We start from the raw sequence: 26,306 nt of genomic DNA on the forward strand, positions 1-26,306 counted from the left end.
TAAATTATGCCTGCTCGTCTTCAAGAGTATCCTTCAATGTGCTCCGTCCTATCTCGCCGATCAGTGCGTCCCAGCTTCAACAGACCCCCCCCCCCCCCCATCAGTCGACTCTGACTGCGGTCCCCGCCGTGTGTAACCCTCGCACCTCGCGAGATGCGGCCAGCGCAGTTTTGGGGGCCTTCGGCCTAAAGACGCTGGAACACGCTGCCACCTCGGAGTTTTGGATTTATCCCTGAGTCTGAGCCAATTCTGCAACAGACTCTGAACGGTGTTGTTGTTTCATCATCATTGGACCCCCTTTGCCAGTACCAAAATATGAGAATAGGTTTTACCCTTTTTTCTGGGAATTAAACAGTTGTGTTAAGATGTTAAAACACCAAACTGAAACCTTTTACAAGGAATCATGTCTGCAATAACCACAATACTTTTGATCAGAATGCGAACAAAAAACATACTCTGATAATATATGCATTGTCTTTGAGACTGATTGGTCTACGCCTTTTGGCGTCCTCTGGTCTAACACCGTTTGAGACGAGACTCAAAAGAAGCTGTCGCTGATTTCAGTTTGGTGTTTTAACATTTTAACACAACTGTTTTGTTGCCAAAAAAGGGGAAAACCTCTTCTCAGGAGTTGTTGTTGTTGATGTTTCAGAGACTTCACTGCGCGATCGACGCGCATTCGTGATGGAATGGACTCATAAGAGTGTGCAATGACAAATGTTCTTACTTACTAATCTCCTTGCTTACTGTTGGCCGAGGCGACCCCATCTGGGATTAAATTTTGCAGACTTCCGATTGTGAGTCTCTGGTGCGAAAGAGAGATTCTCGAGTTGATGGCATGAGACTCTGTAACATTGTATCCAGCTAATTTACCGTCATGCCAATCAATGGACGCGCGCGTGAAATCACAAAGCACTTTGAAGCCATTTCGGCTCAATCTCCCATTTGCACAGAGATGAATATTAATGTGGGGATTAATGTGAGGATTAAATGTCTTCGAGCATGACAACTGTTAAAATCTGGTGCTAAAGCAACACGTTTTTTTTAACATGTCATGTTTTATTGAAACTAATCCAAAATTCCTTCAGAAATTGGCGAATGATATCACGTATAATCCTTCATATAAGCAATTCGATGTCAGTATTTTTGTTATACTTAAAAATATATAATAGTTAAAGCCGTTTCTCAACCCACTGCTCGATTAAGACATCCCCCACTCTCTGTATGGCCATGGGGGTTGTTTAACCATACTTCACCACACTGGTGAAGGGGGGAAGGAGGCCAGGTCCAGTTCAGATATCACTGCCCCTGATGTTAGCCACGACGGAGAATACAACCTAGGCTGCAGGCTAAGTCGTCGATTTAGCGGCAAGGGTGTCGCAGTGGCAACATCCGTTCCTCGCGGCAAGAAGGGCCTGGGTTCGATTACCGACTCGGGTGTCGTTCTGTGTGGAGTGTGTACGCTCTCCCCCTGTCCTACATGGGGTTTCCTCCGGGTTCCCTGGTTTCACTCCCACAGCTAAATGAGACACGCGCGGTGCAACTGGTGTGGGGCCAAAACATCCCCGATGATGAAAAATCACCTGCAAATTACTCAATTGGGAAACACACAAACACGGCAGCAGCAACATCGCCACTGACGCTTGGAAGGACCCTCCTCCAAAACTGAAGTCAACTTTTTTATTTTAACAGGTAAGGCCCACTGAGCTGTGTAGCTCTTCTTCAGAAGCGACCTGGCCACACAAATGAGAGCTCACCGAAGTGGCTTATCATGTGGACATTTATAGCAGCCAAATTACTCTAAACGTACGTTTCTAAATGTGGTGGGAAACACCGGGTGGACCCGGAGAAAGATCCACGCCACCACGACGAGAGAGAGACACGCAAACTCCAAATATACAGCAGCAGGCGTCGCGGTCGGGATTGAACCCACGAACCTCCTGTACACCAGGCGAGGGAGTTAACATCTCCTAGCCACCGTGGCGCCCTCTTTATACTTTCCTGGTCAACCAAGTGTGATAATTAACATAATTTAGCAGCGAAAAATGTCGTTGAATAACCACACCGTGTTACTAATTGTTAAAACAGTCTTCCAACATAATGTCGTCATTGACAGCAATGAGTTGACACTTATGACGATAATAGTACCAATCCTTTAACTGCCTACTCACCAAGGGTTGTCCTTCGGGAAGCCTGGTTCTCGCCAGAGGCGTGATGAGTGTGCTGCATGGGCTTGAGGCTACTCAATGAATGAGAATCGTAATCTTTACTTGGACTGCAGGAGGAATCCGATGAGCTATGAAGCTCTTTATTTTCACAGATGTATCCAGTGTGGGCGAGTCAGCGAGTTACAACAGCAAACAGTTCAACGACAATCAAAAACGATTGGAGTACAAAATAGAGAAAACGGTGAGCAAGTCACGAAATATAAAAACATAATGACAATACAAATAATTATGTAAGTTTGATTTATCGGGATTGGGCAAGGCAGCAAAAACGACAAGAAACAGTCGCAGACCACGCCGAGCTAACACCACACAGCAGGAGTCCGTCAATAAACTGGCGCATTTACATTGAACTCGTCGATGTACACGGCATGTGAGGACCAAAGTTAGAAATCACATTTGCAAATGTGGCCGCCGTATCCAGCGTGAATCTTTTGCCTCGGGGTATTCTTTGAGGGAAAGATGCACGATGTCAAGGGAGGAAACAGGATTGGTCCAGAACGTTAGTGCTGCAACGGGGAAAGGCTTTGCCACGAGAATCATAATCTCTATTTAGAGTGGAAGAATCCGATAAGCTCTGAAGCTTTTTTTCCCCCCCAACAGATGTCCAGTAAGGTGCGGGGATAGATAAGCACTACCCTCAGGGCTTGTTTGACCGGAGAGACACTTTGACTCTCTGCCTATGCACACAGAGATGAAGCCTCGTCGCAGACTCTCAAGGTATTCAATTGCAATGCTCTTATTTGTGAGATTTGACCATACTTCACCACGCTGGCCAATACGAGTTTTTATTTTCGAAGCGAGGGCAGGCCCAGTAAGGATGCTGCTCACCACTGCGTTGTTAGCCACGCCATGGCTGGCAATCAAACTCGGACTTATGATTTAAACAAACATGGATCAATTCCTACAACGATTTGTCCACCTCCAGTATTCAACGTGCAGGTCAGGCTGCAGCGTTCTCTATACGATTGCCAATTGACTTCCGAAGGCCTACCCCTCATGACGCGTTGGGTTCATTTGACCATACTTCCCCGCTCCGGTCTGGTACGTCTGGCGAAGGGTGCCGTTTCTCAGGACCATTTCGGGGACCACTCGCCACTCATTAGCCACGGGCCCCCCGGGAGTGGAAGTCAATGCGCACCCCCCTCCCTGTTCGCAGCGCAGGCGATGCGCTAACCCCCGCGAGCACCTCGCCAGCTTTTCATAGCGGACATCATATACCTTGACACAATAACCCAAACCCTTAACGTTTCTCCCCGCTAACCCCCTCCCACCCCCCAAAAAAAAAATCTCTAGTGTGCGTTCCTAAAGGTTTGCCCCCCAACACCCCCAACCCCCTTCCCCTCCAAAAAAAAAAGAAATCCTCTTCATTTCTTCAAACAAGATTATGGCTGTGAGCCGGGAGGGCTCTTAATGAGGCGCGGGTTTGTGTGCGGGTCGTGGCGTCGGCTTCTCTCGCCGCACAGCGGCTGTGGTGTTTGTTCGGCCGCGGCGGCAGCGGCGGCCGCGGCGGCTCCGTCGCTGCCCTTCAGCTTCTCGTCCGTCTGAAACGCACGCGCCGCGATCCGTGACATTTCTCTGCCTCCACCTCATGCATAATGGATGCGCGGCATTTGGACGTGGGCCCCCCCGATATCTCTTTCCCGCTATCCTTCAGCACCCCCCGCCCTGCCCCGCACTCACCCAACTCCCCCCACTCTGCCCCCCCCCCACCCCCGTGCCCCACCCCCCATTATATATATAATATATTTATTTAGCCCTTGCTGTGATCATGTATGCATTGCACACCCGTGACCCCCGCTCTCGTCAGATTGATTGGCATTCCTGTTTAGGGCACGGCCGGTGATTTCCGTGCCGAGGCTTGTTAACGTATCAGCCCTGCTACGCTAAGCTAAGCAGGTTTGAGCCTGGATTGTGATTGGATGGTGATCAATATGATTTTTAAGAAACACCCACTCAGGTTGTTTTAGGCAGCTGCGAGGCTATGATGTGGACTGTAGAGGGCAGTGCACCAAAATGCGTTGTTGTACTGTAGTGTTGTCCCGCGTCTATGCTCCCCAACTTCTCCCACCCGCACTGACCTGCGTGGTTAAATTTGGTCAAGTTATCCCCGTGCCCACATGGCGTGCGGAGGCCCTCATCCAGCAGTGGATTGACAGTAAGGCTGGAGAGGCACTCGCCGCGGTTTGAATGGTTCTATGCCTCATTTTGAAGGTGATCATTTTGATTCCTGATCCAGGGGTGTGGGGTTGGCTTAACCAGTAACTTTCCACACCGGGTCAATAAAATCAAACCACTTGTTCAGAGGCCACCTGTGGTACTGCTTTGGATACACTGACCGCCCACCACAGAAAATGTGGAATTTTCACAAATGGATTAATGGCCACCAGCAGGAACCATCTCATTCAAATGATTATTTATGCATTGTTACACTTGATTCTGGGCAGCAAAGCCAGCGTTCGCCTCTGCTGGTGACCCTGAGCGAGTGGTAGAAGTTACACATTCCTCTGATTGACCCTCTCCAATAGGTTAACCAGAGTGTTGAATTCCATCAAAAGTGGGAATTATTTTACCCATCAGACGGGCTGAGTTGATCTCCAGCCACACTATAAAATATCGATCAATCGGCCAATTGGAGGTTGAATCCTTTGATCGCAGTGCCACCCGGCCAAGTCAATTGAATATTCCTGTGAACAGGCTTTGCCTGCTTCGTGTTGGCTTTATTGCCACAATCCATGGGAGGCAAATTACTTGGTTTGCAGATGTTGGGAAACCTATATGTTTACGTGTTTAACATGAGACCAAGTATTACCCTGCTGTATGGCAATCCAAATTCATAAATTCAGATTTTGTTTTGTTATAAGCACAGACTCAGCTGTGCGGTCCTTCATCACCTGTCACTCGAGACACAATTGTGCGTATTTATTATCATTCTTTCAAAGTGTGACGTAAGATTTAATGTTCTCTGACCTTCAGTGCCATTTGATAATTTAATTGGAAAATGAATGCCTGTCACATACACCGACAATTTATAACAATCGTTATTTTTTTCAGAGCTATTGCAGAACTTTCTTGGATGCTTACGATCAATGGGTTGTGAAAAGAATATTCTTGGCCTGTCCTTGGTTAAACAACCTCCACTGCGATACAGATGCTGGCGTGGTCTAACTGATTTAAAGCTTTCGTGACTGCAGGGATTCATCTTCTTGGTTCTTTTGGTAAAGTCACGTAGAAGGGAAATAATAAAAATAAAACATTATAAAATAATTCTCACGACGTTTCGGCCACAACGCAAGCAGCCGTCCTCAGACATGTTCTTCACCTGAGGACGGCTGCTTGCGTTGTGGCCGAAACGTCGTGAGAATTGTATTTTATTATGTTTTATTTTTATGATTGTATTATTTCCCTTTTACGTGACTTTACCGAAAGAACCAAGAAGGTGGTCTAACTGGTTCGCATTCTGCACTAGCTGATTATTTGGCTGCTATACATTTCCACGTGATGATGAGGCCACTTTTGTTGAGCGATCATTTGTGGCCAGGTCGCGTCTGAAAAATAAGTTAATACCTCGGTGGGATTTACCTCGTAAGATAAAAAAAGGTTTATTTTTATGTTTTAAAGTGATTAGTTTATCTTTTATATACTCTGCATTCACATCGTGTTTTTGCATCGTTTGTTGTCGTAACGTTCTGACCCGCCCACACTGGAAATCTGTGAAAAAGAGCTTTATAACTCATCGGAGTCCTCTTGCAGTATATATAATATAAACGTCCAACTTTATCTGTGATTAATGTGATGAACGCTGCACTTTCCGTCGTTTTCACGCAGGGAGCGCTGCAAACCTACGCGCCCCTGCATGAACGACGGAGGCGCAGGGACAGACGTTCGATTACGTTGGAATCGATCTGCAGACGGCGGTCTTCTCGCACGGCCAGAAGCTCTGTGTCGCCTTATCTCGATCCCGCAATCCCAAACTGGTGACAGTCCGCATCGAACCGAACCCCTCATCAAGGCCATCTACTTAACGACGAGAGAACATTCACACGAAATGTCGTTTTCAATTAAGTTTTCTCGATGTAAAATTGTATTTATATATTAACAACTTTCTCTATCTGTCTTTGATGAACGCTTGAGAGAGGGAGAGAGAACGAGGCGATTCGGTGTTGATTCCCAGAATCGACTTGGCCCCAACCGACACGACTTTGCCATTTGTTTTGCGACGACGACAATTTCCCATTCTGCCCGTATACGCTATCACAATCAACAAGTCGCAGGGGACAGACGTTCCATTACGTTGGTAAGCGCACAACTTTATCTATCTTTCTATGATGAATAAAAATAAATATTCAGATTTTGATCGCCGGTTCTATCTCCTGGCGCCGCAGTTAAAATAATGTCGCAAGTTTCTTGATCCCCCCCCCCCGCGCCTCCTCCTGCCTCTGTGTACAAAGCAACACTGCATCACAGTGAGTCGATCGGCAGGCAACGGGCGGTGGGGTAAAGTGTGAGGACTCCCAACTCATGCTAGACGCCCGGCCAGCATGGAAGAGTAGGCCAAAAATAACCTGCAGTAGAGGGGCTTTCTGGAGTTCTCTCTCGCGTAGGCCTCTTCCAGCAGCAATGGCGTGAGCAAGGGATTGCAGGCCTGCGCTTTTACTTGTTGCGCTAATGTGTGTATGTGTGTGTGTGTTGAATTTCATTCGCACCGTACGTAGCCAACCGTGATAATCGGAAGTGCGGGGGAAGGACAACAAACTAAACACAAGAAATTAGTTTTCAATCGAGATTATTTTAAAGTGCATTGCTACAGTAGCTTCCTCATATTGGAAGGAAGAGCATTCCAGGCAGCGGCAGAAGCGCATCTGAAAGTGCGCGATGCGGTGACCACCGTCTTTTTTCGACGGCCAAACACAAGCCGCCACTGCTGCGAGGATGAGCGGAGTTCGCGTGATGGTTTATGGCCTTTGATGAGATCAGCGAGGTGTCGTGCGGTATTGCACGTTTAACTATGTTTTAATGTCATCTCAAAAATAACTGCACTAATTACATTTTCATTTCGCACCATTCGCCAAATCTCATCATTCCCCATTTTTTCGTGGCCAGGTTGGGCTAAGAATTCGGGGAGTTTTTTTCTTTCTACATTTTTTCAAGATTTGATCGTAAAGGAGAGAGTGAAAGCGTGTGTGCAATGCATGACGCAAATTGTGCATTGCACACAAAGAGGAGTTTGTATAAAATGTCAGGCAAGATTTTATCTTTTTATATATTATTATTATACCAGCCATGCAGAATGAGAAGGGATTAAATTTAACCGTGAAAAAAACTACACACACACACTAGATGAGATTAAATTAATTCAGTTCTTCGGTGCCATTTTGACGGATGCACATTTACGGTGATAAATTATGCGACGGCATTTTAATATCTGCAATTGTTTTACGTTCCAAGAAAGGACAAATAAATTAAAAGGTGTACGTACCCGCAAAAAAAAAGCACCGTGACCTTTCTCTCAAGATAAGCGTGTCCCTTCGTGGCATTTAGACAATGGGGCGCACACTGCACGTTGTTGCACATTAAACACGCGTCCCTGACCACCTTAAGCTAAAAGCTGATGAGAAGAAATAAATAAATATACCTATGAGAAAATAATAATAAAATAATAAGACATGAAAATTACTCAAACTATTTTTCATTTATTATTTTACTTTATTATTATTTTTATTATTATAATTTTTTTACCTACGTGACTTTTCCGAAAAAACCTTGCAGTCACGAAAGCTTCAAATCTAGAATAGATGGGTGGGAATGCACGTTGCAGGGTTAGGAGGAGCTGAGGCTAAACAACCTCTAGGCTCCAAAGAGAATGTGCAGGGACGAAGTCCTTACCGTCATGCGGTGATGTATGTTTATTTGTTTTACTTAACCAGGTAAAGCCCACTGAACTATAGAGCTCTTTATTTTCAGAAGCGACCTGGCCACAAATGACAGCTCAACGAAGTGGCTTATCGCGTGGAAATGTACATCAGCCAAATATTCGAAACGCGTGTTTCTAAATGCGGAGGGGAACAGCGGAGGACCCCGAGAAAAATTCACGGGACTACGGGGAGAGAGACATGTAAAATATACCGGTGTCAAGGTCGGGATCGAACCCACGACCTCTTGCATACCAGGCGTGGCAGTTAACATCTTGTCACCGCAGCGCCCCAAGATGCACTCCCAGAAGGCCGCGTGGCTAATGAGATGCGTAAAAACATTCTGTTATTTTCTAATGCAATGAAATTAATGTGGGCAGGGAGGCTTATTGCCCGTTTGGTGCTTTAGTAGCTAATTTAATGAATAACATCCTAAAATACGACGTGAATAAAAAAGCATTGACTTGTTTATGATTTAATTTGCCTGAAGTAATGTTGCATTTTTTCTGCATACATTTTACTTGTCAGAACTAGTTGCACTAATTTATATATAAAAGGCTTTCGGAAAAAAATCTATTTGATATTGAAAAGCAACATGCCAAACGTGCCTAAAAAAAATTATAATAAAATGTCCAGTCGTTGCGTGTTGTTGTTATTATTATTCTGTGTCACTTTGTGAATCAGAAACGCGAACAATGACAAACATTTTTTTAAACAAAAGCTGAAAAGTTCACGACGAAGTGCATAGAGACGCAGACTTGGAATGGCACTGAGAGACGGAGATAGGAACGCGTGCATCAGAGAGCACACACAGCACGTTAGAGCCATCGCATAATTTGAATAATGATTCCAAACGTGTAACGTGCTGCACGGCATCAGTCCACTCACGGACAGAGAGAGAGAACGACTCGGACGAGTTGGAATGCCAGCGGGCCAGGCGGAGAGCCGGCACCAAATTTTGCCCCCAAGCTCTGTGGTCCTCTACATATTAAGTTGTTTTCGGCCAATGAATGTGGGCGCAAACTGCAGCGCCCGGAGAAAACCCAAGCTTGCGAGGGTGCAACACTCAATCCCCTACTGCTGGAACAGGTCGAGTCCATATTTTCTGTGCCACATTCTGACGAGCGAGGGTACGAGTGCATCGCACCTTCTCGACGCCCACGGGAAGGGAGATTAGTTCAGTTGCTGTGCTGCCTTCTCCTGGCGAGCAAGGGTATGGCACCTCCTGCACACGCACGCGTAGAAGGGAGTTTCACAACCATCACTCCTGCTGCCTCCACAGCGGTGGATTACAGGCGGTGACTATAGCCACCACCGTCCGTATTGACTGGAGAGAAAGTTGCGGGGCCCGTTTGTCGGGACACATCGCGAGAGAAGGGATGATGGTTAATGGACAGCGCTGGACACTGAATGGCAGCCAGAGAAAGGAACGCCCCGGGGTAGGACAACCACAGCTTCGTCGGCGTAACAGCACGGACTTCGGTTCATGTGCAGGAGATCGATTGTGGAATAGCAGGAGCGTGAATGAAGGATGGCAACAGCATCGCGGGGGGTCGGGGGGGGGGCTTCATGCAGCAGTGGATAGACCACGGCTGAGAAGGATGATGATAACGAGGCGTGTAAAGAGCTCGTGAATTCATCGTTGTCTACCATTATTATGCTAACTATGCACGCACATTTTTTTGGTTTTGTTCATGTAAAATAAATCTATGCATATTATATGCGAGCCCTATGCTAATGTTATTCTTCATGCTGAGATTATAATTGATCGGACAAGAGCATGCAACACAGGCAAGACAAGGCGACAATGCATGCGACACCTAATGAAGAGAATCGATTCTTGAATTAAATGGAGACCCCAACATTTTTCTGAAAATTTACGGTTCCCCGGAGGGATGTCTGATTTCCTGCTTTATACATTGGGGTGTGGATGAAGCGGTATTGCAGAAGTTAGCTTCATGTACCGGGGAGGAGTCGCGAAGAGTCTCAACCAAAACTCCTTTTTCAGGAGGGATCTGCCAAATCTCCGCGGTGGGGTGGCCATGTTACTGCTGTGTGTGTTTCCAAATTGAGTAAATTGCGGGTGATTTTTCATCATTGGGGATGTTTTGGCCCCACACCAGTTGCGCCGCGCGTGTCTCATTTAGCTGTGGGAGTGAAACCAGGGAACCCGGAGGAAACCCCATGTAGAACAGGGGGAGAGCGTACACACTCCACACAGAACGACACCCGAGTCGGTAATCGAACCCAGGCCCTTCTTGCCGCGAGGCACGGATGTTGCCACTGAATCGGTTGGTTAGCGAAATCGATTCGATTCCCAGCCGTGGCTAGCGTCAGTTGTCAGTGATATCTGAACTGGACCTGGCCTCCCCCCTCCCCCTTCACCAGTGTGGTGAAGTATGGCCAACACAGAGTGGGGGAGGGCCTTCATCGAGCAGTGGATTGACAAAGGGCTTTAACTATTATATGTTGTTAAGTATAACAAAAATACTGACATCGAATTTCTCATGTGAAGGAGTATACGTGATATCATTCGGCAATTTCTGGAAAAAAATTTGATTAGTTTGAATAAAGCATATTAAAAACAATTGGCCTGCAACCTATGTTCGACTCCCGGACATGGCGAACATGGGTGGCGAGCCCTTTTTCCAACCCTTCGGCTCAGCGCGGTGAAGTATGGTCAAAAACAACCCCCACCGCCGGCGTGATAATTAAGCGAACAAATGGTTTATTCAGAATGCTATTTCAAAGAAATTTCATAAATTTGCTTCTCATTTATATATATAATGATACGTTTATGCATTGTGCAGAAAGCATCTGTCAAAATCTAATTACTGGTTGAACCACTGAAACAAAAACACCCAGAGTTTTGCGAGCAATTTCATTTGTAATGTATTATCTCATTTTAAAAGTTGAGTGTGTGTATAAATGTTATATATATATATACACACATAAAACAAACTGTTAAAATAAAAATAGGTGGTACGCTCTCTGGCAATAAAACAGCTGTTAAGATGTTCAAATATCAAATAGAAACCTTTTGATTTTACGCGCCAATATCGCCCTCGGTGAGATCGACATCGGTGCTGTACATCGCTTCGATTGACGTCGTTTCCGAGACTCGTCGACGCGCCTTTCAGGAACGCATCCCCCCCCCCCCCCCCCGACTTAAACCGGGGTTTCGTGTGATTAAGTTCGACGTGCATGCATACATAGTGTGAACCACAGTAGTGTGAACCACAGTAGCGTGAACCACAGTAGCGTGAACCACAGTAGCGTGAACCACAGTAGCGTGAACCACAGTAGTGTGCTCTCCTTCCACGGAGGAGTCGCAGGAGGAGATGATCAAAACGACACGAACTCTCTCTCTCTCCTGAAGCCGTCTCGTCGTGACCAACAGCAGACCACGACATTGGCACTCAGCTCCTGAACCACGGTGCCGCTACCATCGGGGGCCAGGCTAGAGACGGAGACTACTTTTCAACCCCAAATCGAGGCAGGCAGTCGGGGAGGGGGTAAGCTCTTGAGCCTGGAGCCTGGATTCAACATCGCGGATGGCTGAGTGTAAGAGAGTTGCTTGCTGTGGGGACAGCAGCGAAGAGAAAGAGTGACCCTAAACCAATGGGAACGTATGTATGTGTGCTGTATGTACGTATGTTGAAATTCTTTCGCACCGTACGTAGCCAACCGTGACAATCGGAGATGCGCGCTGGGGGGAGGAAACATTAAACTAAACGCACAAAAAGCAATTGTGGTGAAATGAGAATGGAAATGATCAACTCAAACCGATTGATAACACACTCAACAGACGTTTCGGTCTCAGCGCCTTGCTCGTTAACCTCAGCGTCCGTGACCAATGGGGAAGCGAGACAATTATAATCGCTCGCATTGGCAGTGTGCTTGCCGCCGGCGTGCCTGGAGACACGCGTGGGGTTTGTCGGTGTCTCCCTGGTCGTGCGCCAGGAAACCTGGATCCTGGAGCGAAGCGGAGGGTGGTGCTGGTCACCGCGCGGGTTCACGCCGGAGAAACACCCTCTTCCTACGTCTGCCAGGGTCAGCCGGTGGCCTCCACAACTCTCTGTTTGTCCGTGTGTCTGACTGTCTGCGTCTCTCTCTTATCTCTGTGTGTCTGCGCGTGTGTTTGCCAGTGTCTCTGTGTTTCAATCTCTGTCTTTGCCTATTTTGTGTGTCTCCGTGTCCGTGCGTGTGTCTGTCAGTGTTTGAGTGTGTGTGTGTATCCGTGTCTGCCCTCCAGCAACAAGGGAGGGCAGAGGAGCAACGCTCACAACAACGAGCGGAGCGCCAGGCGGCTAAAACACAACATGTTGGCATAGTAGGGGGCACAGGTGGTGCATCGTCCAGTCATCACAATCAGTCGGCCCATGGCACCTGAGTCTGCCCCGTGACCTCCTGCCAGCGGGTGTCCGACACTTCACGTGTCTTTAACGTGCACATAGCCTGGCACAGGCGCCGTGGTGACGTCACCGCACTTACTGGAGAATGGCGGTTGTTGTTGTGTCTGTGTGTCGCTCTGTCTGTATCTGTCTCCGTGTCTTTATGTGTCTCCATCTCTGTATGTGTGTCTGTGTCTTTGTGTGTCTCCCTCTCAATGTGTGTCTCCATGTCTGTGTGTGTGTCCCCGTCTGTGCGTGTGTCTGTGTGTGTGTCTCCGTGTCTGTGAGTGTTCCCCTGTTTGTGTTGTCTGTCCGTGTCTGTGTCTCCGTGTCTGTGCGTGTGTTCCCCTGTTTGTGTTGTGTGTCTGTGTCTCCGTGTCTGTCGCGTCTTGTGATTGCTGCAAGCGCTGCCCGCGCACGTGCTCGAATCAGGACGCAGTTTTTATTTTCATTTTTTACCTCTATAACAAAAAATCACGGATAACCCAGCGGGTATTGGGAGTTATTTGTTGGGTAACTCTTTGTTGAGCTATTATTTTTGTGGCCAGGTCGCTTCTGAATAGCTCAGTGGGCTTTACCTGGTGAGATTAAAAAAAAAGTTTTATTTTAATATTATTAAGTGATGCTTGTCCACGAGGTACTCAGTTTAGATTCGGGTATAAATGTCCACGTGGTAAGTCACTTCGTTCAGCTAGCGTTTGTGGACATGTCGCTTCTGGAAAAGAAGCTAATAGCTCAGTGGGCCTTACCTGGTAAAATATAAATGTTTATTTTGCTGTATATTCTTGCTTTACCTATAATTTCTACTCCTATCGTGTTTTTGCGCTCTTTGTTGTTGTAACGTTCTGACCCTGTGTCCCTACTGAACATCTGTGAAAAAGAGCTTTATAGATAATCGGATTCCCCCAGTATAAATAGAGATTCTGATGATTCTGATCCTTTTGTCCACGAAGAAAATCACAAGTGTTTGGAAGCCGCTTCGCTGTGCAATGTGGGTAACATTGTGGAGAATCACGGAAATTCGTAAGTAGGGCCACGGTTAATAGGAGTCTTTCCGGTGCATACGACTGCCACATGTAATAGGAGTCATGGGTGAGAGGGCCGCGGATAATATTATTCATTTATTAAATCCTTTATATTAAGTTCACTTGCTTGCTTGCTTGCGCGCTTACGACCGTGCAAATCTTTCGGTCGTTTTTTAACCCACTTCCCGTGATCCAATCGAGCTGACATTTTGCACACAGACTCGTTGTGCGTGACAATTTATTTTCGTGAAAAGAAATTTCCATAACTTTACACTTTTTAGGAAAATTTTTTTTATATTTAATTACCAATTGCTTAATGGTGGCAGGCAATCATCTGACCCATAGGTGGCAGCCATCTCAAGCCAGATAACGAGAGGACTCCAGCCGCCACGCATATAAAGGATTTATAGTGAAAAACTTAGTTTTTACGGGTTAATTTTTTTCGCTGTACCCTGATTTTGCGTTGTCAGTTGCTACACTTCAGTTCAGTTCCAGTTCATGTATTAGGTATAGCCCTGTGAGCCATGCGGTTCTTGAATCGGGTGCAATCGCAACGAAGAAAAAACACGAACAAGAAAACATCTTAAAGTGACTGCGCGCAACAGAAAAATCCAGGAAAAAGCAGCAAAGTCTTCCAGCACCGTATACCCCACACGCACACCTAGCACACGAATCCACCTGACACACACGAGCAATACGTACACACACCCTTAACACTGACGCACCTCCTCCACACACAGTAACACACCTAGCCACACTCTGGCACGCCATGGAGCGTCTTAATCCAGGCGTCACCCGCTGTAGCATGAAGACGTTACGCCACAGAGCTCGTGTTACAGTCGGTTGTGTTGCTGTAGCCTGGTTCACGTGGGCCCTGCTGCAATGAATAAAACGGGAGGGGGGCATGGGGGGGGGGCTGCCCCCCTCTACATTTTCCGCCCCCTCTTCAGAGGCCAGCGTCAGGGTCCCCACGGGCAGTGGGGCCCGGCGCAGTTGCACCGCCTGCACACAACTACTCGATAGCTCAGCTGCTTGGTGGCGTGGCGTGCTTTGGTTGCGGCCGCTTGTTAATGACCTAAATCAGGGGACTCGGCGACCTGCGGCTGGAGTCGCATGCGCCTCTTGTGGGCTGCTCCGTGCGCGTGATGTGTGCGCCGTACGTGCCCGTCATGTGTGTGCCGTACGTGCCCGTCATGTGTGTACCGTACGTGCCCGTCATGTGTGCACCGTACGTGCCCGTCATGTGTGCGCCGTACGTGCCCGTCATGTGTGCCGTACGTGCCCGTCATGTGTGTGCCGTACGTGCCCGCCATGTGTGTGCCGTACGTGCCCGTCATGTGTGTGCCGTACGTGCCCGTCATGTGTGTGCCATACGTGCCCGCCATGTGTGTGCCGTACGTGCCCGTCATGTGTGTGCCATACGTGCCCGTCATGTGTGTGCCGTACGTGCCCGTCATGTGTGCACCGTACGTGCCCGTCATGTGTGCGCCATACGTGCCCGTCATGTGTGTGCCGTACGTGCCCGTCATGTGTGCACCGTACGTGCCCGTCATGTGTGTGCCGTACGTGCCCGTCATGTGTGCGCCGTACGTGCCCGTCATGTGTGTGCCGTACGTGCCCGTCATGTGTGCGCCGTACGTGCCCGTCATGTGTGTGCCGTACGTGCCCGTCATGTGTGTGCCGTACGTGCCCGTGATGTGTGCACCGTCCGTGCCCGTCATGTGTGCACCGTCCGTGCGTATTCACGTGCATTGCGGCTCTTGGAATATTGAGTCTTGTACCGAATTGGAGAAAACAATTCTGTGGTTGTCGACCCCGCCACCACCCCCCACGCTCGAGCTAAGGATCATTCGGCCTTTTTTGTCTAAAGTTGCAGTTGGCCAAGTTGCGTGGCGTAAGCGTTGAAAGCCAAGCGACTGCAAGCTGCAGCAGGGGCACACGCTTCCCCGTCGACAAACGGGAATGATTTGAGCCCTCAATGTTCGTAGGACGTTTAAAAAAAAACGCTCTCATATTGCCCATCGTGTCATCGCGGGCGCGCGCATCGTAAGAGACCCCAGAAAGAAAAAAAACACATTAATTTTCAAACTCTTCACTTTGCCGGGAGAGTTGCGCAACACGTAATCTTTACGGCATGCTCCGTGTTGTCAAAAGAGACGGGATGCCCCGGCAATTTGAGCGGTAAATACGTGTTGCGTTTTTTTTTCATCTGTCGTTATCGCTTTACTTTTCTCGAACGGGTTGCTAAATCTTCCCCGTAAACGCAGTGACAAGAACAGTGGTAATTGTAAGAAATTGTTACTTGGGGAAGGTCATGTTTTTACATAAAAGTAATTCCTGGCAAGGCGGAATTGCTTTCGCCTTTTTTATATTTTAGTAAGATGCCTTGTCACCGTTTTGCGGAAACGTGCTTTTAAGCGTCGCGAAAAATGCGCCGCTCCGCGCTGACGACGTCTTCTGAGGATGATTTAGAGCGACAAATAACGCGAAGCTGTCTCCAGCGAAACGCTCCCTGTGAGTCGTGTTTACACCCCCCACCCCACCGCCCCCCCCACCCAGACCCACTCCGTGTGGATGTATTTATTTGCAGGACTAATAGATTTTCTGGTGAGCCATCAGCCAGCGGCCGTGATCTTGCGCGAGCGTCTCGTCTTCAAGATCGTCCCAATGCTCAATCCGGACGGTGTCCATCTCGGAAATTACAGGTGACGGCGACGTAAGGAAACACAACAAGTGTCAGCCGGCTACTCTGGCAGGCGAATTTATTTTTAATAATAATAAAAAAACAATTGCCGCGTGGAATTCCGCAGTTGTGCTGCAGTGTGTGTATCGCTCCGACGTGTCGATCGGCACGATGTCCGACGTTTCGCTCCGCTTGCCCGGAGCTTCTTCATGAAGTGAAACGTCGGATGTCATGGCAGTACAACCCCGTAAACACATTGGGGCGCCACCGCGGTGGCTAGGAGATGTTAGCTCCCTCGCCTGGTATACAGGAGGTCGTGGGTTCAATCCCGACCCTGACGCCTGCTGTGTATTTGGAGTTTGCACGTCTCTCTCCCCGTGGTCGCGTGGATTTTTCTTCGGGTCCTCCGGTTTTTCCATCCACATTTAGAATCAACGCCACGCGTTTACAGTATTTGACTGGCTTTACATTTCCACGTGACAGGCAACTTCGTTGAGCTATAATTTGTGGCCAAGTCGCTTCTGAAAAAGAGCTGTATCGCTCAGTGGGCCTTACGTGGTGAAATAAAATATAGTTCATAGTTTCTACTGTGACCTGTACAGATGTAGAGCAGTTGTGTACCTCGCGGTGGAGTGGTGGCGCATCGGTTAGCAGGCTGCGCTTAGAACCCGGTGACCCAAGTAATCACGGCAAGGCCGTAATTATAATATATATTGGGGGGGGAAATATGCTCAAAATGTCCCCCCCAATATATTGCTATAAAATAGATTTCTGTGTATGTAATTGTGGTTATGTTTGTACTTAGTCCCTAATCTCTGCCATTACATACAATGAAACAAGAAAAGGTTAAAAAGAAAGAACAGAGGAATGGAATACGATACACTATTAGACATTATTGTACAACAAAAATAAAAAGTCCATCCTATGTGATAGTGAATTTTTTAATATTTTAGGCAGGAAATGGCAGGAAATCCGTTTTAAAATTGAGATTTTTTTTTCTGAGGGGGGGGGGCCCCCAGACCCATTGGAAAATTTGGTCCCCCCCCAACGTTGACTCCACGGTGGCGAGTATTTGTACCGGTCCTGGGCCTTCCCGAGAACGACTCAGCCTTAAATGAGTAACAGGCGCAGTTGTGTTCACAAAAGCGGCTAGGCGTGACGCTGGAACCCCCCCCCCCCACCTCGTCCTTAATAGGTGCTCGCAAACAGCACTTCCCCCAACATTCTGTTCAAGGCTACATGTGGTATCTTTGCCTTTGTGTGCAGTGATCTGGAGCGCAGAGTTAAAACATCGCACCCGTATGAATGACTTTAAACAGCTTGAAAAAATTAATGGCCCGTTGGCCAGACGATTGAATTTTTAACATTTCTGTTATTCCTCGGAATAATCTTTATTGCTGTAGATGAATATATCACTAAGCACACAACTTTGTTTTAATTGCAGAAGTGTTATAAAAAAAAACGTTTGTTCATTCACGATATACTCTGCGTAACACTAGCGACGGAGAGTGGGGGTGTCTAGCGTGTTTGGTTGGTGGGTGCGTGTGCCTGTGCGTGTGTCTGGCTGTGTGTGTGTGTCTATGTGTGTGTCTGTGTGTGTGTGCCTGTGTGTGTCTGTGTGTGTGTCTGTGCGTGTGTCTGGCTGTATGTGTGTGTGTCTGTGTGTGTGTCTATGTGTGTGTCTGTGTGTGTGTAGCAAGATTATTGGCGCAGTGGCTCAATACCCGACCACCGGTCCCAGGCTTATCTGAACCGGTCCCGGACCTCCCCTAAGTGAACTCGGCCTCAAGCGAGTACCTTGTGCGGCGTGTGAACATCGCCACTGGGGAGACAAAGGCGGCCGGGTGTGGTGCTAGCCTACCTGTGCCGTGCCAACCGTCATAGGTGCTACTCGCTAGCAGCACTTGCCCCAACAGTCTGTTAAGGCTATATGGGGATGGGGGGAACTTTTGTCTTTGCACAGGTGCTCACTGATGGGGTTCGACCTGAACCGGTGCTGGCAGGACCCTTCACCCTGGGCACACCCCACCCTGCACGCCGTGCGGAAACACGTGGTCAGCCTGCAGGCACAGCAGGTGAGTGGCGTCACGTGGTCAGCCTGCAGACACAGCAGGTGAGTGGCGTCACGTGGTCAGCCTGCAGACACTGCAGGTGAGTGGCGTCACGTGGTCACCCTGCAGACACAGCATGTGAGTGGCAACACGTGGTCACCCTGCAGGCACAGCAGGTGAGTGGCAACACGTGGTCAGCCTGCAGGCACAGCAGGTGAGTGGCGTCATGTGGTCAGCCTGCAGACACAGCAGGTGAGTGGCAATTCGTGGTCACCCTGCAGACACAGCAGGTGAGTGGCGTCACGTGGTCAGCCTGCAGACACAGCAGGTGAGTGGCAATTCCTGGTCACCCTGCAGACAGCAGGTGAGTGGCGTCACGTGGTCAGCCTGCAGACACAGCAGGTGAGTGGCAATTCGTGGTCACCTGCAGGCACAGCAGGTGAGTGGCGTCACGTGGTCAGCCTGCAGACACAGCAGGTGAGTGGCATCACGTGGTCAGCCTGCAGGTACAGCAGGTGAGTGGCGTCACGTGGTCAGCCTGCAGACACAGCAGGTGAGTGGCAACACGTGGTCACCCTGCAGGCACAGCAGGTGAGTGGCGTCACGTGGTCAGCCTGCAGACACAGCAGGTGAGTGGCAACACGTGGTCACCCTGCAGACACAGCAGGTGAGTGGCGTCACGTGGTCAGCCTGCAGACACAGCAGGTGAGTGGCAATTCGTGGTCACCTGCAGGCACAGCAGGTGAGTGGCGTCACGTGGTCAGCCTGCAGGCTCTCTCTCCACCCCTCTCCTCCCTGCTCTTTTTTTTACTATCAGTGGAAACAAGAAGATGCTCGGTGTAGTCGGCACTTTTCTTCGTTCATCATTTCGTAATTTTTTTTTATAACTTTGCTTTATGTAAACCCCCACCTCTCGCTCACTCTCTCGCTCTCTCTCGTCCTGCACGCAGCTTTCTCGCAGTCCAACGGCCTCCGACGGGTATCTCATAACTGCATGCAGAGCTCCCCGTCATCTGCCCCTGAGCACACGGCAGAGGTCGCAAACTGGTTTTGATTCCTTACCCGTACCCGGCCGCACCAGGGTCGCAAACGGGTACCCGTACCCTACCCGATACCCGGCTACCCGTACCCGGCCGGGTATCGGGTAGGGTACGGGCATCGGGTACCCGATTGCGACCTCTGGGATGAAGCCATGTTGCAGGCGCGGGTGGGTTGATTCTAGGAACTTGAATTGTGATAAGAGACAAGACGTTGGGAAATGAGTGACAAACGGTTACTCACCAGTGACTCACGGCCTACCCGTACCCGGCCGGGTATTGGGTAGGGTACGGGTATCGGGTACCCGATTGCGACCTCTGGCACACGGCCTCCTCCATCGCCCACTGCTCCCTCCATCCCCTCTCCCCCTCCCTCCACGTCGATCGCAGCTCGGCCCTCGTGAAACGCAACGTCCGAATGAGGCTGCGTAAATAACAACGACGACGACGACGATGATGATCATACACCGCTCAAGGCAACCGCATTGACGCGGAGTTCTCCCGCTCTTCGGAGAAACTCTTCATCCCAAGATGTCGACGCGCCGGTGTTTAAATCCCTGCCTCAAGAACTCGTTTCTTCTTCTCTCGCTATACGTTCTCGCCGGTGTTTAAATCCCTGCCTCAAGAACTCGTTTCTTCTTCTCTCGCTATACGTTCTCGCCGGTGTTTAAATCCCTGCCTCAAGAACTCGTTTCTTCTTCTCTCGCTATACGTTCTCGCCGGTGTTTAAATCCCTGCCTCAAGAACTCGTTTCTTCTTCTCTCGCTATACGTTCTCGCCGGTGTTTAAATCCCTGCCTAAAGAACTCGTTTCTTCTTCTCTCGCTATACGTTGTCGCCGGTGTTTAAATCCCTGCCTCAAGAACTCGTTTCTTCTTCTCTCGCTATACGTTCTCGCCGGTGTTTAAATCCCTGCCTCAAGAACTCGTTTCTTCTTCTCTCGCTATACGTTCTCGCCGGTGTTTAAATCCCTGCCTAAAGAACTCGTTTCTTCTTCTCTCGCTATACGTTCTCGCCGGTGTTAAAATCCCTGCCTCAAGAGCTCGTTTCTTCTTCTCTCGCTATACGTTCTCGCCGGTGTTTAAATCCCTGCCTCAAGAACTCGTTTCTTCTTCTCTCGCTATACGTTCTCGCCGGTGTTAAAATCCCTGCCTAAAGAACTCGTTTCTTCTTCTCTCGCTATACGTTCTCACCGGTGTTTAAATCCCTGCCTCAAGAACTCGTTTCTTCTTCTCTCGCTATACGTTCTCGCCGGTGTTTAAATCCCTGCCTCAAGAACTCGTTTCTTCTTCTCTCGCTATACGTTCTCGCCGGTGTTAAAATCCCTGCCTCAAGAGCTCGTTTCTTCTTCTCTCGCTATACGTTCTCGCCGGTGTTAAAATCCCTGCCTCAAGAGCTCGTTTCTTCTTCTCTCGCTATACGTTCTCGCCGGTGTTAAAATCCCTGCCTAAAGAACTCGTTTCTTCTCTCGCTATCCGTTCTCGAAATTCGCTCCTCCCTTGTCTTCTCGATTGTTCTTCTTCCCTCCCCTCTTTGCCTGCGATCAGATTTGTTACTCTTCATTTGTACTGGAGGAATCCGATGACGTGATGAAGATAGGTAGAAATGAAATAAATCACGACGTTTCGGGCGCAACACAAGCGTCCGTCATCAGGTGTGAAAGCGATTTATTTTATTTTATAGCTACGTGACTTTACCGAAAGAACCAACGAGTATGAGGTGATGAAGCTCTTTTGCACAGATGTCCGGTAGGGGCTGGTCAGAAAGTTACGACAACAAACAGTACAATACACACGATAGGAGTGCAAAGTATATGAAAGGAAAGGATATCACGAAAAATATAAGTATTCTATTATTATTTTACCAGGTAAAGCCCACTGAGCTTTTAGCTTCTTTTTCAGAAGCGACCTGGCCACAAATGACAGCTCAACGAAGTGGCTCATCACGTGGGAATGTACAGCAGCCAAATACTCTAAAACCGAGTAGCTCGTAGGCATGCGCTTTATAACTCTGTAAAGGAGTTCCAGCCACGCGTAAGTCTCGAACTTAGTCTTTATTACGTCTTGAGCACAGGGAAAAAAAATTTCGATTTAAAGCTTCTTTCGTGACTGCAGGGATTCATCTTCTTGGTTCTTTCGGTAAAGTCACGTAGAATGGAAATAATAAAATAATAAAAATAAAACATAATAAAATAATTCCCACGACGTTTTCGGCCACAACGCAAGCAGACGTCCTCAGGTGAAGAACAGGTCTGTCTTCCCGACAGACCTGTCTTTCCGACAGACCTGTTCTTCACCTGAGGACGGCTGCTTGCGTTGTGGCCGAAACGTCGTGAGAATTATTTTATTATGTTTTATTTTTTTTATTTTATTATTTCCATTCTACGTGACTTTACCGAAAGAACCAAGAACACAGGGAATTACTCCGTTCAGGCAACCAAACTCTTTCCACTCCGCTCATTGTGTCCACCATCCTCTCGGGGACGTTCTCAGACTCTCCGCCAATCCCCGCCGTTTCTCCTTCCAACGCTCTCCCGACAGTCCCCTCGTTTGCATTCCGTTTATTTCTCCAAATAACCCCGACGGCCAATCCGATTTGAATGATTCTCCAACTCCCTTCAGACTTGCGCGCCCTCCCCCCTGCGATAGTTCCCCGCCCAATGAGAGTCGAGGCGCGCGATTTGAACTCAACAAGCCCTTAAGCCCGGTGTGCCTATACAGTCAATCCTCGATTATCCGGCACGCGATTATCCGGCTTCCAAGATTATCCGGCGGTCCCTGGCCGATCCGGCCAAACTGCTACAAAGGCTGTAACCAGACCAGCGGTCGGCACCGTGCGCGTGGCAAAAAAATAAGTCGAAATGCTTTATTTCTGTGTTACATATTATGTACGATGCATTGTACACTACATATAACTTAAACAATGAAAATACTGCACGCATATACACCATCCCATGCAAGCCTTCGAGAATGCAGTGGTAAATACGGTACAGTAAATACATACACTTTTAAAGTAGGATATTTTTTTGTCTATTTGTATGTTTTTGGCAAATTCACATCGTAAGCAAATGTCAAACAGTAAAAAAAGCATACACACAACACCTCAAAACACAATATTATACAAGAATGTCAAAAAAATGATCAATTTTAAATAATGATGTCGATTATCCGGCGTTTTTGAAATCCGGCGCCACGTTCCCCCCGAATAATCAATAATCTACTGTACCCTTTGGTTCTTTCGGTAAAGTCACATAGGTAGAAAAAGTAGTAATAATAATAATAGTTCAATTTGTAACGCGCGCAAATTTGCTGACGTAGTGGCCGCAACTCAGAGGCGCGGAGCCAAGCTCAGATCATGACGTTTCGATCGCCACACAAGCAATCGTCTTCCCACCTGAAGACGATTGCTGAAGACGACTGCTTGTGTGGCGATCGAAACGTCGTGATCTATTATTATTTCTTCTACCTACGTGACTTCACCGAAATAACCAAAGACTATGGATTCCTGCAGTCACGAAAGCTTCAAATCAATCGACTGTAGTTACATATTAATTTATGTATAGAGTTCGTCTCTTGGCGTCCCATACAAATGCATTCACCGTGATTATTTTCGAATTAATGTCACGACTACACGCGTGCACTTTGTTTGACCGAACATTTGCCGAGCCCCGTGCTCTCTTATTCCACCACGCGCCTCCCCTCCCAGAACACCAGCGTGGACGTGTGCGTGGACACGCACGCGCACTCCACGCTCGCCAACAGCTTCGTGTACGGCAACGCCTTCGACGAGGCTGAGCGCTCCAGCCGCCAGCTTCTCTTCCCGCGCCTCCTGTGCCGCAACGCAAGCGACTTCTCGCTGGTACGGGGCGGACGGAGGGGGGAGGCCGTCATCCGGTTTGCTCGCAGAACAGCATCGCAGTGCAGGCGAGATGTTGGCCACCTCGATGATTTAAATTCACAACTGTTGTGTTAATCCGCTTGCATGGCGTGTTAGTCATGGGTTGTTTTTTTTACTCGACTTTACCACGCTGGCGAGACGTTACCTACCTCATAATCGAGGTTTTTGGGTCAGATCGCGTTATTTATAAATGTGTCGTAACCCTCCACCACCGGACACGGCCAAACAGTAAAAAATGGGTCACGTTTTTCAAAGGACAAAATAATTCACTTCTTTAGCCCATCGGTGTGTTGAAAAGAGAATCAACAGCATTTTATAATTTGAGTAGTACGACGTTTCGCTGGTAATTACAATCAGTTTCATCGGGCAAGAATGGTGAAGCTCTCCTGTTGCTCCCGGTCTTAAATAGAGCAGCAGCAGGGTGACGTCATCATTTCATTCAATCTGGTGCAGTGATTCGTCGTACTAGACTAACACTGCCCATAGACTAACACTACCCATAGACTCATCACTGCCCATAGACTAACACTGCCCATAGACTAACACTACCCATAGACTCATCACTGCCCATAGACCAACACTGCCCATAGACTCAACACTGCCCATAGACCAACACTGCCCATAGACCAACACTGCCCATAGACTCAACACTGCCCATAGACTCAACACTGCCCATAGACTCAACACTGCCCATAGACCAACACTGCCCAAAGACTCAAAACTGCCCATAGACTCAACACTGCCCATAGACTCAACACTACCCATAGACCAACACTACCCATAGACTCAACACTGCCCATAGACTCAACACTGCCCATAGACCAACACTGCCCACAGACTCAACACTGCCCATAGACTAACACTACCCATAGACTCAACACTGCCCATAGACCAACACTGCCCATAGACTCAACACTACCCATAGACCAGCACTGCCCATAGACTCAACACTACCCATAGACTCAACACTACCCATAGACTCAACACTACCCATAGACCAGCACTGCCCATAGACTCAACACTGCCCATAGACCAGGGGTCGGCAACCTACGGCTCCGGAGCCGCATGCGGCTCTTTACGGGCTGCTTCTTGACGATATGTACGTATGTACAGTATGTACTCAGATGCATTGCGGCTCTTGAAATACTGAATTTTGTACCGAATTGGAAAGAAATGGCTCTTCTTGTTATTTTGGTTGCCGACCCCTGCCATAGACCATCACTGCCCACAGACTCAACACTGCCCATAGACTAACACTACCCATAGACTCAACACTGCCCATAGACCAACACTGCCCATAGACCAACACAACCCATAGACCAACACTACCCATAGACTCAACACTGCCCATAGACCAACACTGCCCATAGACCAACACATTCCATAGACTAACACTGCCCATAGACTCAACACTACCCATAGTCTCAACACTGCCCATAGACCAACACTGCCCATAGACCAACACAACCCATAGACTCAACACTGCCCATAGACTGAACACAACCCATAGACTCAACACTGCACCATAGACTCAACACTGCCCATAGTCTCAACATTGCCCATAGACTCAACACTGCCCATAGACCAACACTACCCATAGACCAACACTTCCCATAGACTAAACACTGCCCATAGACTCAACACTGCCCATAGACCAACACTGCCCATAGACCAACACTGCCCATAGACCAACACTACCCATCGACCAACACTGCCCATAGACTCAACACAACCCATAGACGTGCACTCTCTCAATCTCTTTCCCTGTGTGTGTCCGTCACTGACCCCCGCGCTAGGCGAGCACGACGTTTGACAGCGACGCGGCGAAGGCCGGCACGGCGCGCCGCTCGCTGGGCGCGCTGCTCTCCCCATGCTGCCTCTGCTACACGCTGGAGGTGTCCTTCTCGGCGTTCGTGCCGCCCCACGGGGCCGGCCCCGCCGTGCCCTACACCTGCGACTCCTGTATCCTCCGTTGGCTTGGGGCTTCGCTCCTCATCATTACCGTAACGGCATCGATGATAATCGTAACCGTAAGAACGTCACTCGTCATTGTTACTGTTACAACGGCAGTTATCAAAATTGTGATGCCAGTGACCGTCGTGGAGATTCACTCTCTTCACGTTACTTTAACGGCGAGAATAAGGACTAAAGTAATAACGGTGATGTCCGTGAGCATCGTGGAACTTTGTTATTACAATGACAAAGTTCATGAAGATGAAGCCTGCGATTATTAATAATTATAATCCGGCTGGCTGCCACTGTTATCAAAGGGGGCACATCACAAACGGAATTATGGAATCGTGATCTCCATCCATCGTCAGCTTCTCCCCTCAAAGTATTCTTTCTATTTACGTTTGATTTTCTAAGTCTGCACGTTGAAATGTTACCACCTAATGATTGGTAGCTGTTCATTTATGTTTTACATATCTACAAAGAAAATTGTTGGCAGCCCTTTCTTTCAATCACTGCCGAATGAAGCCCTCCTAAAGCCACTGAGGGCCACCCTGGAGCCTAACGCTGGCCTGCCACCTGTTCCGTCTGGGGTAGCTCGTTGCCCCCTCACACGTGGCGTGGGGTTTCCTCCGAGTGCTCCGGTTCCTTCCCGTACGCGCATAAAACCGCTCATTCATTGGCTAAAAACATCTTAATATACGGCGGACCGCAGAGCTTGGGCAATGGTTGGTGCCGACCCACCACTCGTCTCCAGTTCCTCCCCGAGTCGTGCTCTGTCTCTCTCTTTGACAGCAAGCGAGCGAGCACTGTGTGGCGGCAGGGCCTCTACAGGTTGAGACTGACGACGCATCGTATCGCCACCGATGTTCGCCGCGTGGCCGGAGATCGAACTCAATTCGCTGGAGTCGTGGGCCAGCGCGTTGACCACCGCCGCCACCTGCTCCCCCCTGCACCCCTCCGTCCATCGTGCATCATCAGTCCCCACGAACTTAGGCGCCACATATTTTGGGGAAGTCTCATTCCACCCCGCTATTCACTTTTTTACTCCACCCATTGCGTCTACGGGAGCGCACAAACTCGAGCGCCAGGCCCTGCCCTGCCCGCGGGATTTAAACCTCCTGTCTCCGCCC

General features: G+C 48.7%; 1 protein-coding gene across 1 annotated transcript in view; it reads left to right on the forward strand.

The window, feature by feature from the left end:
• AGBL4 (AGBL carboxypeptidase 4) overlaps positions 1–26,306 on the forward strand; it is a 430,370-nt gene that overhangs the window by 397,540 nt on the left and 6,524 nt on the right. The window contains exons 10-14 of the mRNA XM_078605791.1: positions 12,101–12,190; positions 16,147–16,261; positions 18,203–18,314; positions 23,032–23,184; positions 25,020–25,185. Of these exons, the coding sequence (XP_078461917.1) occupies positions 12,101–12,190; positions 16,147–16,261; positions 18,203–18,314; positions 23,032–23,184; positions 25,020–25,185 (636 nt within the window). The remainder of the gene's footprint in view (positions 1–12,100; positions 12,191–16,146; positions 16,262–18,202; positions 18,315–23,031; positions 23,185–25,019; positions 25,186–26,306) is intronic.

The sequence above is a fragment of the Lampetra planeri genome, chromosome 24 (assembly GCF_965212315.1).
Source record: "Lampetra planeri chromosome 24, kcLamPlan1.2.h2, whole genome shotgun sequence".
Lineage (NCBI taxonomy): Eukaryota > Metazoa > Chordata > Hyperoartia > Petromyzontiformes > Petromyzontidae > Lampetra > Lampetra planeri.